This window comes from Nicotiana tomentosiformis, chromosome 3 (assembly GCF_000390325.3).
Source record: "Nicotiana tomentosiformis chromosome 3, ASM39032v3, whole genome shotgun sequence".
In the NCBI taxonomy this organism is placed as follows: domain Eukaryota; kingdom Viridiplantae; phylum Streptophyta; class Magnoliopsida; order Solanales; family Solanaceae; genus Nicotiana; species Nicotiana tomentosiformis.
The window spans coordinates 69,122,298-69,135,366 of NC_090814.1; the positions used below are offsets into that span (position 1 = coordinate 69,122,298).

Sequence of the window (13,069 nt, forward strand, 5' to 3'; positions counted from 1 at the left end):
CCTCGGACTGGGGCCTTCTCTTTTATTTTACCGGGCAGAACTTCGGGTCCAAGCTCAGTCGATGTGTAGAGTTCCGACGGGATCCCTGTCATATCTAGGTAGGACCAAGCAAAATAATCCATGTTATTGATAACAAATTTAATGAGTTTTCCCTGAGCTCAAGGGTTAACCCCGTACCCAGGTATACCTTTCGATCGGGTAGATACTCGATCAGTATGACTCGCTCCAGATCTTCGGCTGTCGATTTGGTGGTGTCGGAATCCTCGGGGAGTATGAAGGATCGAGGGATCCAGTAGTCATCGTACTTATTCGTTACCTGCTTCTCCGACTGAGCCGAGGCTGGTGGCTGTGGTTGCTATTCAGCTTCCCGTTTTCCTTTGGACTCTGATCCCTTTATTGATGAAAACGCCGATACCGGTATTACTTCGTCGATCGCGAACATCTCTTTTGCAGCATGTTGTTCCACATACACCATTTTTACTCCATCCGGTGTTGGGAACTTCATCATTTGGTGAAGGGTCGAGGGGACCGCCCTCATGTTATGAATCCAGGGTCTTTCGAGCAGTGCGTTGTATCTCATATCGCTCTCGATCATATGGAACTTTGTTTCTTGAATAGTTCCGACTACATTTACTGGTAGGATGATTTCACCTTTAGTTGTTTCACTCGCCATGTTGAAGCCATTGAGAATCTGAGCTGCGGGTACTATCTGATCTTGTAGGCCAAGATGCTTCACGACTCTCGATCGAATAATATTGGCCAAGCTTCATGGATCAATTAAAACACGTTTAACCTGAATTTTATTCATAAGTATAGAGATTACCAAAGCATCATTGTGGGTTTGTGAGATCTCTTCTGCTTCTTCATCATTGAATGATAAAGTGCCTTCTGGCACATAGTCTCGAGTTCGTATTTCCCTGGTGATTGACACTTTAGTGCGTTTGAATATGGGCCCTTGTGGAATATCGAACCGACCAACGATCATGTGAATCACGTGTTGTGGTTCTTCCTGCTCGTTTTTCCTGTTTGCATCCCTGTCTCTGAAATAGTTCTTAGCTCGGTCGCTCAAGAATTCTCGAAGGTGACCCTCGTTGAATAGACGGACCACCTCCTCCCTTAGTTGTCTGCAGTCTTCGGTTCTATGACCATGTGTACCATGGTATTTGCATATTTGATTGGGGGTTTTTGGGGATGGATCGGTTTGTAGGGGTCTGCGCCATCTAGAATCTTTGATTCTCCTAATGGCTCACACAATACCTGATGCGTCGATGCTGAAGTTGTATTCTGTAAATCGTGGTGCTTCTGTGGGATCGACATGTTTATCGAAGCCACTTTTGCTCATGAGTCTCGAGAGCTCTGTCCTCGATCGTTCCTTCGATCATTTCAGATGGGATTATGTCCTAGGCCGTTGTTTCTACGATCTGCGTTATATGGTTGATACAAATCTCTGTTCGACCGGGGTTCTCTGTCGATATCCCTTTGAGTTATGCCGACGGGCCTGTTTGGATAAACGGAACCGGAAGGGGTCCCCAATTGATCATCCTCGACCCTGATCTTTGACTGATACCGATTATGTACATCGGCCCAGGTTACTGCTGGATATTCAATTAAATTCCGTTTTAGATTTCATGATGCCACTGAACTGCGTTCGCTCAAACCCCGAGTAAAGGCTTGAACAACCTAATCATCTGTGACCTGTAGTAGTTCCATGCCTTCCATCTGGAACCGAGATACGAATTCCCTCAACATTTCGTTGTCCTTTTGTTTCACCTTGAAGAGGTCCGACTTCCTAGTTGCAACCTTTATTTCTCCGGCATGTGCCTTTTATGAAGGAGTCTGCAAGCGTGGCGAAGGAATTGATGGAATTAGGCGGCAAATTGTGGTACCATATCATTGCTCCTTTCGACAAGGTTTCTCCAAATTTCTTCAGTAAAACAGATTCAATATCATCGTCTTCCAAGTCATCCTCTTTTATTGTGCATGTATAAGAAGTGACATGCTCATTAGGGTCGGTGGTCCCATTGTACTTAGGAATTTTTTTGGAATGGGTTTCGGAGCCGCACTTGGAGGGAAAGGTTTCTGTACAAATTTCTTTGAATCCACACCCTTTAGAGTCGGCGGTACCCCCGGTATTTGGTCAACCCGGGAGTTGTATGTCTCTACTTTCTTGCCATTTGCCTCGATTTTCTTTTCTCCCTATTCAATCCGTTTAGTGAGCTCCTCGAACATTTTCATAATGGCGGGGTCAGCCCCCGATTCGTTGGCATTCGACATTTCCAGCACATGCTCGGTCCTGTGGACGACTTCTGGTTCGATCCTACTAGGTGTTGATTTTGTAGTTGTGCTATAGCAGCTTGTTAAGCCTGTAACATTTCGAATATCAATTGGAGGCTAACTCCACCATCTTCTCCTCCCTGCGTACCTCGACCACTTGATTGAACTTCCCTGCGTACACTACCTTCGGGATCAACGCCCAAATTTGCATTTAGGGCGACATGTGAACTGATATCGACGGGATTTGCAATTGGTGCTCCCTCGAGGTCAGTCTGAGGCACCTCGATTCCAGGGGCAACTATGTTGTCATTTTTCCCGTAAAATCCGAGGCTGTTGTCACCATGTGTAGGCACTGCATGTGAGTTTGACATGTTTATCCTGAAAACAAAGTTTCTTACGAGAACAAGTGTAAAGCAGTGTGTGTTATCGGAATCAGTATTAAGCAATCACTATTATCCTAGGCCCCGCGGTGGGTGACACACTGTTTACCCTTAAAGTTGGATAACAATTAAACTTATAATGTGGTTCTAAGGATACATTATTTCACTTAATGCCGATAGATAAATATGAGGATGGGTAATAGAAATTAATAATAAAGTAAAGCAAATCGGTGTTAGAATGGAACTGAGCCTTCGAGTTTGGATACCCTCGAACTGGTTGATGCCAGAACAATTAAAGTATAACAAGCTGATGAACAATAGTATAAACGAGAAAGAGAATTATATTGCTTTTTATATCTGTCAACCGTGTCCTACAAATGATTAGAACCCCCTTTCTATTGTAAAGGAATCCCACTTATGGTATGATTATAATTACAGAAGGAAATCACATGATTAGCTAATTAACCGTTTCTGATTTGATCTGTTCCGAGATTTATGCCATGATTTTCGACCAGTCACGGATATCTCGCCTTTTTGTTATTATGCTATCTTCGATCTTGCTCGATGTCTGTCTCATTTGGTTTCGATCGCTACTAGCCTCGATCTCGACCGGTACCTCGGTTCTGAACTCGGTACCTAGTCCTCATAATTTTGTTTGTTCCATTATGAGACTGTCATTCGATACAATTTCCCGATCTCGGTTAAATAGTAAAATTGGCTGGGCTCGATTTTAACCGTATACAAAGTACTTTGAGTATTCATCAAGTACGTTGATAAATCAAAATGTGTAGCTGGTTTAACAAACTTATAAGCTTAGCCAAATACTCTTTTAATCGAGAAATTAATGACGTTTTCAATATCGATAACAACTCCCCTCCTGTTTAGTTCGATTTGGAAATCCTCTTCGTGATTTCCAACAAAAGAATAGCTAAAGGATGTCAGACTAGTGCGTGTTGGGTGGCTTATCTCGCAATTCATCTAGAGAATGAATTATGCCTCAATGTTGATGATTTATAAGTTGATTCAAGCTAGCACCGAATTAAATGACGATACAACTTTAGTACCATACCTCTGGGGACTCCTCTTTGCAGCAAATCCACTTTAATAGTAAATTTATTTCTAGTTAAAGTAATTTGATTTCAATTAATTCCTTTTCTATTATGTTTTTTTCTATCAATGCTTGAATTCAGCGTTGATCAAATAGTTGATTCAAGATAGCACAAAAATTCGCCGTGATCTTCTTTGCTGCAGATCCACTCCAAAAGTAACTATTTGATTAATTTAAATAATTTAAATTCAAATTAATTTCTTTTTATATTTTACTTTCGTAGCAAGGTTTGAATCTAGTGCTGATGATTTATCAGTTGATTCAAAACAACATCGGAATAAGTTCGGCCGAATGACGGCACAACACATGCCGCCATACCTCGGAAAACTCTCACGTGCCACATTTCCACTCTAAATGTGAGTAATCATTTTACTAATTGCAGTAATTCGAATTAAATTTAATTCCTTTTTGTTCGATAATTTTGAATTCGGTAAAAGTAATTAGATAAATTCATACATTTCTTAACATTTTGGTTATTCCGGCGAGTAGATTTATTCGATGCTTGTATTGTTAATTGAATGTAACTAGATATTTTAACAAATTAGTCAATGTACATGTAAATTGTTCCAAACACTATTTAAGAAAGTAATATGGGACTGGTACTCATGATTAATAGAAAATGAATGTATCAAGATGTTATTTTGAAATGTAAGACGGACGTCAAAGCTGCTTTAAAATCCAACACATTGCTTTCTCACTCTTTCATGTCCGGCCCCTCACCCCTTCTTTCCCAAATCCGAACACTGTTTTCAGTCACTCTTGTAATCCTAGTGAAGATTTAACTTTGTTGAGTGTAAGTCTTTATACCAAAAGACTTATTATGCAAAATTTCATATTCAAAACTGTGCTGGAGTGAGCCTCTTTGTGGAGGGTTTAAAAAGCCCTAATTTTTCCATCTGGGTTATTGAGATTTAGGGTTTTAATCAAAACCCAAATCTCTTTTTTCCCCTTTAGACCTACAAAATAGTGAATTGAAGCTGTTATGTTGTGTACATAATGTGCAATTCCTTGTATTAGGTTTTAGATTTTGTGGATCTTTGTGTGTTTGATTTTAGGGAAATGGATGGGCGGAGAATATGTGCGAGTCCTCGTCCATGTTGTGGGAGGAGGGTGGTGGCGAAGAAGCGGCCACGTGGAGGGGTTGATGGGTTTGTGAATAGCGTCAAGAAGCTACAACGGAGGGAGATTTCTTCGAAACGTGACCGTTCTTTTAGTATGAGCGATGCCCAGGAGCGCTTTCGGAACATTCGCTTACAGGTTTGATTGATCCTTTTGCTCAATTCCTGGTGTTGGATTTAATTTATTGCTCAGCTTTTGTGTTACTCTGTAAGCGGAGATTTGATTTATTACAGAATTATTGGTTTTATGTTGGTTGAGAGGAATTGGGGATACGAATAGTCAGTTCTTGAGTTTATGACCTAAAATTTGATTACTTCGTGATTCGTCAATGGCTGATACTTGTTTGGGGTCCTAATAGGCAAATTAACAGTTTGTTTCCATTTGAGTAATTTTATGTGAAGAAATGAGGATTTTGGCAAGTGGACTGTGGACTTGTAATTGTATTGGTGAATTGATGTAAGGCTGTGGTTGGTAAAGTGTGTGTTTATTAACAGTTTTGTCACTGGAGTTATCAGAGTGAATATAGAAGTAAACGTAAAAGTTGTTTACGGTGAAATAGGGAAGCGAAGAAGAAGATATGTAAGAATCACCCCTTCATTAGCACAGTCAGAATATTAACTGGAATACTATGACATCATATAATTATAACTTAAATTTCCCGTTTTGTAGGCAAAATAATGATAATTATTAGATGTTATCCGTCACAAAAATATATTATGTTCCATTACAGTTGTGATATTCAATGTCTATGAGTTGATATTACATCTTAAGTTGTTTGACTTAAATTAATTTAACGTTTTAATTGAACCAGTGAGTAATAGTATGAAACAGACTTCTTATTGCTTTGTTGAGGGGATGCATTAAGAGAGCAGGTGGTATTAGAGAGCTGATGGTTTATATCTAAGCAGTATATGCCTTTTGCATGTTTATTCTCGAACCTCTTGTTCTATGATGCGAAGTCTTTTGCTGATTTCGTGTACAAAGTTGATTATCCAGATAACGGATCTTTTTATGTGATTTGTTCCATAATTGATGCCTGACTAATTTATGATTGATTTTTTTGTTCACCTTTTAGATTACAACAACAACAACAACAACAAACCCAGCTTAATCCCATTTCACCTTCTAGATTCTTGAAATTAAATATTTCCATGAACAATTGACCAAGGTTAGTGGGAATTCTGGCTAGCTGGCTGGACACGACGGTTATAAAAAAAGGCAGAATACCCTAATAGACACTCATACTTTCACCGTTTTGACATTCCGGTCCTCATACTTTACGAGTTTTCATCTAGACATGTCCACTTGATCAAAGTCAATCCTTTAAACACTTCTAACCGAGTGTGTACCTCAATTGTGCTGAGTGGGTAACACATCAGCAGCCACCTCGGAAAAAGACTGCCACATTATTTATTTTCTCAGCAAGTATTTTCTTGTAGAGAAAAGAAGAAAAATCCCAAACGACTCCTTTACCAACAAGAACCATTCCATAGTACACCTCATTCCTTATCTCACTACCGTGAACCACTCCATAACCCCCACTGAAGATCACCCTTCCATATCTCATCAGGCAGAACCCTTCTTCATCCATAAGTACAGCCTCACCCATTAACTTCTCCCCAATGTTACCGCTGGTAACCACATAAAAAAAAAAAATTAGCCGTCGCAAAAAATTCTCTTCACTGTAACCAAATAATCGGCAGCCTCCACCTTCCTCTAAAAATCACCGGTGGGAATCACCATAAAATCCCCCATCTCTTCTTCATCCCTTGTAAAAAAGAAAAAAGGAAAACCCCAAATCGGACCGCCAACATCTCGAAATCACCTGAAGAACTGATTAATTGGAATTTCGTTGCCTCTGTCATTGTTTTTAGTAAAGAACTGATCAATTTATTTTGAGTTAACAGAAAAAAAGGAAGAAGAAAACAAAGGAACTTCTAGAAGTTAAGTGGAGAAATCAATTGGGTTTTCATTATATTATATATATAGAAAATGAAAGAATAAATAAAAGGTTATTTTATTAAAAACATAGAAAGTTAATATATTTCTATCTGATTTTGAAATTTTGAAGCCTTAGCCATTGTTTTCGGTGGTGTCGAGGAAAAAAGAGGGAGGGGGACAAGGTGTTTGGAATGACATGGAGGAGGGGAGAAACTGAGGAAGAGCAGAAAATGGGGGAGGGGAGGAGAGGAGAGGAGATTGGGTTTTCAAAATTTAGTTTTGATTAATTTTATAACTTTATTTCTTTTCAATTTTTTTTGATTTTAATCCTTTTATAATAATCAAAATTAGTAGTATCACTCTCTTTGCAGGCGTGAATTACACGCAATTTGTCCATCTCAGACATATCAAAGCCACACAAGCTCGGTCAACGGTTAGAGGGGTTTAAAATATTAGTTTTGATCACGTGGAGGTGTCTAGATGAAAACTCGTAAATTATGAGGACCGGGATGTCAAAACAATGCAAGTATGAGTGTCTATTACGCTATTCTGCCCAAAAAAAGCATTTAGTGAGAGTTGTCTTTTTGTGTTTCTAGAAGCATGCATAGCTATCAGGCTGAGGAAACAAGAACATGGTTTACAGATTGTGGCCTTTTGAGGGCTGGTTTTATTCAAAAGAAGAATTTCATCATTGCTAGATCTTTAGATACATGTATTTTCTTGAAATGATGTAGCACGTATTTATGGCTTGTTTCCTGGATGTGATTCAGTATTTCATCAAAAAATAGTATTCAGTTAGTTGAAGATGCTATTTTCATCACATATATATTCTTGTTAATTAATTCTGCTGACACTTCTCTGTAATTACATGTGATCTCAGGAGGAATATGACACCCATGACCCTAAGGGACATTGTGCCATGGTACTTCCTTTTCTCAGGAAAAGATCAAAGATAATTGAGATAGTTGCTGCACGTGATATTGTCTTTGCCCTCGCGCAATCTGGTGTATGTGCAGCATTTAGTCGAGGTAAAGCATATTGTCTTGATATTTTTTTCCTGCATATTTTTATCCCTGCTTTTGTCTGGCACCTCTGTGTAGGTGCCATGACCTTAAGTAAATTAATACATATCTTTACAAATGCAGAGACTAACGAGAGAATATGCTTTCTGAACGTCAGTCCAGATGAAGTTATAAGAAGCTTGTTTTACAATAAAAACAATGACTCGCTTATCACTGTTTCAGTCTATGCTTCAGATAATTTCAGTTCCTTGAAATGCAGAACCACAAGGATTGAGTATGTGATAACTATTGCGCTTGGTTGCTCTCTTTCATATGTTCTTTTTATCAACTTCTAATCTTATATAGTTGATAAAATTAGATACATTCGGAGGGGTAAACCAGATGCTGGCTTTGCTCTATTCGAGTCAGAGTCATTAAAATGGCCTGGTTTTGTGGAGTTCGATGATGTCAATGGAAAAGTACTTACTTACTCCGCCCAGGATAGGTGACTGTTCTATTCCTGTTTTTATTTTCAAAGAGACCCGACAAAAGGTCATATGTTTTTTATTGTTGTTAATTTGCTGTTGTACTTACGGAACTCTTCTCACTTTCATCAGCATATACAAGGTGTTTGACCTGAAGAATTATTCAATGTTATATTCAATCTCAGACAAAAATGTTCAAGAGATTAAAATCAGGTAAACTCATTACTTTGCATCGTCTCTACAGAAACGCTGGTCGTTGTATTTGTTGCATGAGTAATTGTGTGGAAACTTGTCTGCATTTTAGGCTTCTTCCTCCGGGCGTCATTCCAAGTCAATAAGCTATTGTAATTATACTTGATCCCTGTTAGACTACCATATAAATGCTTTAGCTAGAAATGAAAGTTTAGCTTTTCTGGGGGAATGGTTTAAAATGGCAATTTTACTTGTGCCCATTTCATGTTTGCTTGAGTCGCTACCCATTTTAAGTTTATTATATCGTCAATCTTGTGTATTGCTCCGTTTCTATTTCTTCGTCTTTCTGTTTTCTTCTGTGTGTCCAGATGTTCCATAAGAGCTTTTGTTTGTTTTTGTTATAATAACATAATATTTCAAGATCTCATATTTGAAACTATGACCAAGTGAAGAAAGGATGTTCTAGGTAATGTGGGTTCATTTCACTAAATGGAGTTCAGTTATTTGTGTTTTACGAGTGTATTCTCCATAATTTTGCTGTGGTTTGACTCGGAAGACCTGGATTTCTGTCCTATATATTTTTTAAAAATCTTTCCCCTCTTTTCTTTTAAGCAGTCCAGGAATCATGTTGTTGATATTTACCAAAGCTAGTGGCCACGTACCTCTGAAGATTCTGTCCATTGAGGACGGTACTGTTCTTAAATCTTTCAACCATCTTCTTCACCGAAATAAGAAGGTGGATTTCATTGAACAGTTTAATGAAAAGCTTCTTGTCAAGCAAGAGAACGAGAATCTTCAGATTCTGGATGTGAGTAGCTATCTATGTTTAACAACTCATCTGTCTTCCTTTTTCATCATTTCTAATGTCTACTGGATGTAGGTACGCAATTCTGAGTTGACAGAAGTTAGCAGGACTGAGTTCATGACCCCCTCAGCATTCATATTTCTGTATGAAAACCAGTTGTTCTTGACATTCAGAAACAGAACAGTAGCTGTTTGGAACTTCCGCGGGGAGCTTGTTACTTCATTTGAGGATCACCTTTTATGGCATCCTGATTGCAACACTAACAACATTTACATAACTAGTGATCAGGATCTTATTATTTCATACTGCAAAGCTGATTCCGATGATCCCTTATCTGAAGGAAATGGTATGTTAGATTTCAGGAATTTCTCAAGTCTTGCTTGATGACTGAAAACAACAATACTTCTTTAATTCCATTTTAAGTGACCTGGCTTCATGCTGTTTAAGAGTAAACTCTTTGAATGGTGGATATTGACTTATCATTATCATTGCTGCTGCTACTGTTGCTGCTGCTGTGCTGCTACTGTTATTTTTTCTTGTTATCATCATCATCATCATCATCATCATCATTTACATTATTATTGTTCTTATTAAAGTCAGTTTTTTTTGTTATTATTATCATCATCATCTTCTTCAAATATTGGATTGGTACGGGTCTAACTTGACTGATATGATTTGTGAGGATTCATATGGCTGACTCGAACTAGCTAGGAATGGACAAATTGTTATTGTTGTTGTTTGGTATAGAGGAGTCTAAATAATTGTCTGAAATGTGAAAAGATAAAGAGGTTGTTTGGAAACATGTTACATTATTTGAAATAACTTATTATAGTATTAGTTTATATAAGTTGTGATTGTTGGATGAAAAAAAATAGCCATTTTAATAGAAGAGGTCAAAATTTTGGGACCCACTCTACATAAAGTAGGCCAATTAAAATGGCAAGGAGTCGATAAGCGTTTGGATGGCTGTATATCATGATAAATTTGATCAATCTGCCACATATGTATTCATGTATTACAGAGTGCCTCACACACATTAGTAAGCTTAGAGCTAGGGAGCACATATGTAACCTGGATGGCTGGACTAGTGGGATTTATTATTTATTTATTTTTTGCCGTTTCATATACTTTTATGAATTTCTTCTGAGCATGAGTATTCTGGTTTGGCAGCGGGATCTATTAATGTCAGCAATATTCTGACCGGAAAATGCCTTGCTAAAATAAAAGCAACCAGTGGCCTCACTGCTGATGATTGTAGTGCCAGTTCCAGTGGGCCCGGTGGCAAATGCTGCAACTCACAAAAGCGGGTCCAAGCTTCCAGAATTAGGAGCACGGTTGCAGAAGCCCTAGAAGATATTACTGCCCTTTTCTATGACGAAGAGCGCAATGAGATTTATACCGGAAACAGGCTTGGACTAGTCCATGTATGGTCTAACTGAAGGTTGACTAATTCTCCTGCTTCTCCTTGATATGTCTAAGATTGTTCCTGATGAGGAGGAATGCGTCAGGTAACATTTGTATCATTAGGGTGGTGTTTGTTAGTCTTGTTACTCCCCGTGGAGGAATGGTTTAAGTTGTGTCATCTATTTTCTTTGGACTGTATTGTCTGTTTTGTAATGCGGTTGCTTGGATGATTACCCTTTTTAGATTGAGAGATTCTGCAGATGATTTGTAGTGAACTACTAGTACTTTTGTAACTTAGGGCTGTCTACTGATTCGTAGGCAGAGCGAGTTAACCAGTAAGAAGTCTCATTTGATTCAGTCATTCTGATGTTGCAATGTTTAACTGCGCAACTGTGAACAATGAGTTCATAAGTTGTGCTTAAAATTTTGGTTGCTAGAGCAATCAAGATTTATAATTACTTAATGTCAACCCCAAGGCAACCAACACATCTGTACCCAGAAACGGCATGGTCAAGGTTTTTCTTTTTTCTTCTCAAAAACAAAAGAAGAAAAAAGGTTTCCTTTTTTCCGTTGTACAATGTGAAAAATAACTACTTGAGGCACCCACCATTGCTTAGACCACATGGTCTACCCTCCAAGTTCTCAACAACAACCCAGTAAAATTCCACTGGGAAGGTAGTGTGTACGTAGACCTTATCCCTACCCGATGGAGTAGAGGATGTTTCCGATAAACCCTTTCTCAAGATAATGAAAAGGAGAAAAAGAGTTGGTCTGTAATTAAAGTTAGTTTTACCTAGTTTACGCTGTGTGTGATAAATGACTATGTTCTTCACTACCTAGTGGCGATAATATTAGCACCAAGTCATCATTCGTTAAGGCCATGGCTGTAATTTCTTTTTCATCCATTCTGCTAAATGTCTATCTTTTCGGCTCGGGTTGGTATGGGTATAATCTGTTAACCTTGCTGCCTGGCTTTTATCTCTACAATTTTAACAAGTTAAACACACTAAGGGAATGGATGTCTGTGCGGTTGAAGGGGTGAGTCATCTTGGGAACCAACATTTACTAAGACGACAACAACAACTCAGTATAATCCCCCACTAGTGGGGTATGGGGAGGATAGTGTGTACGCAGACCTTACCCTCTACCTTGGGGTAAGAGGTTGTTTCTGATAGATCTTCGGCTCCCTCCCTCCAAGAACTCTCCACCTTGCTTTTGGGGTGACTTGAACTTACAACCTCTTGGTTAGAGGTAGAGTATGCTTACCACTAGAGCAACCCATAAAATTTTGAATTGAATTAATAGGAGGGTACATCAAAATTTTAAATAAGGCAACAAATTGGGTAATGCGAATGAATAGAGACAAGAAGGGAGGAGATATAGTGGGGTGCTGTGGGACATCACATGATTTATTGTTATTTTTGTGGTGGGATCGAATCTGCTGTCTGGGCTCTGAAATTTGTCACCATAAACCACATGGATGGTGGATTCGCAAATTGGAAATTAGGCATCTTTATTTTTACGAATCACCGTTGCTTCAAGATTTGCTAAAATTTCTAGGCTCACAAAATTAGTAGTGGCTGTGTGTTTGCCTTGTGGTGTGGGTTGTTATTCTTTCTTCTAAGTCAAGCTATAGGCCCGCCATTCCCATGCACCTGTCTCTCTATAGCCCCCTTTAATTTCTATCGCATTGAAGTTCTTTGTTGAATTTTTGAATAGTTTGACATGACTATGCTTAAAGAATAGATAGTTATACCATTCGAGTTGTGGTAGGATCGAACGATTCGTTCATCTTTAACCAGAAGTTTTGGGTTCGAGTTCTTTGACATGAAATTTTTTATAGTAGAAAGCGTTTTCCTCTTTAATAGGTACTACCGTCACACGAATGCTGTAATACAAATACTAAACATGGGTTAGAAAATTATATATGAAAAAAAAAAAGAATATAGTCATTAATCATTATACATTATGAGGCTACGGTTTAGATTTCAAAACAGTAGCATTTGCTGCGTGGAACATGAGTACTGTCGTCGGTTAATTTGACTTTATTTGCAAAATAAAAAGAGGACTTTTCCTCAGCAAATTTCTAGTTCAAACATTATAGTATAATCATTTCATTTCGATGCAGGCAATATATGAACTTCATCTCTTGACTTTGATACATTCAATAAAAATCACTGGACGGTGCATAAATCAAATGACATAACCCCATGTGAAATCTTTATTCCCGTTTCTCAAATTACCTAATAAAATTAATACTAATCCCTTACAAATAAGAATGTAGAAAGGAAGTATTGAAGAGGAGTGAAACGTGACATCACGCGCCACAAGTGTTCGGTGCAATAATAAAGACATCATCG

The 13,069-nt window shown here is 38.3% G+C and overlaps 1 protein-coding gene across 3 annotated transcripts; it reads left to right on the top strand.

The window, feature by feature from the left end:
• The first annotated feature begins 4,099 nt into the window (after positions 1–4,099).
• LOC104101522 (uncharacterized) lies at positions 4,100–11,070 on the top strand. Of its 3 annotated transcripts, none has more exons than XM_033657463.2 (9): positions 4,100–4,118; positions 4,818–5,019; positions 7,703–7,850; positions 7,968–8,118; positions 8,203–8,328; positions 8,441–8,521; positions 9,116–9,308; positions 9,381–9,651; positions 10,476–11,070. In XM_033657463.2, coding segments are annotated over exons 1-9 (1,443 nt in total). In that variant the 5' UTR covers positions 4,100–4,116; the 3' UTR covers positions 10,745–11,070. The 3 variants fall into 3 exon arrangements, with proteins under 3 accessions (XP_033513354.1, XP_070053193.1, XP_009607286.1); XM_009608991.4 differs by lacking the exon at positions 4,100–4,118 and adding an exon at positions 4,378–4,555; XM_070197092.1 differs by lacking the exon at positions 4,100–4,118 and having other exon boundaries at positions 4,373–5,019.
• The last annotated feature ends 1,999 nt before the right edge of the window (positions 11,071–13,069 follow it).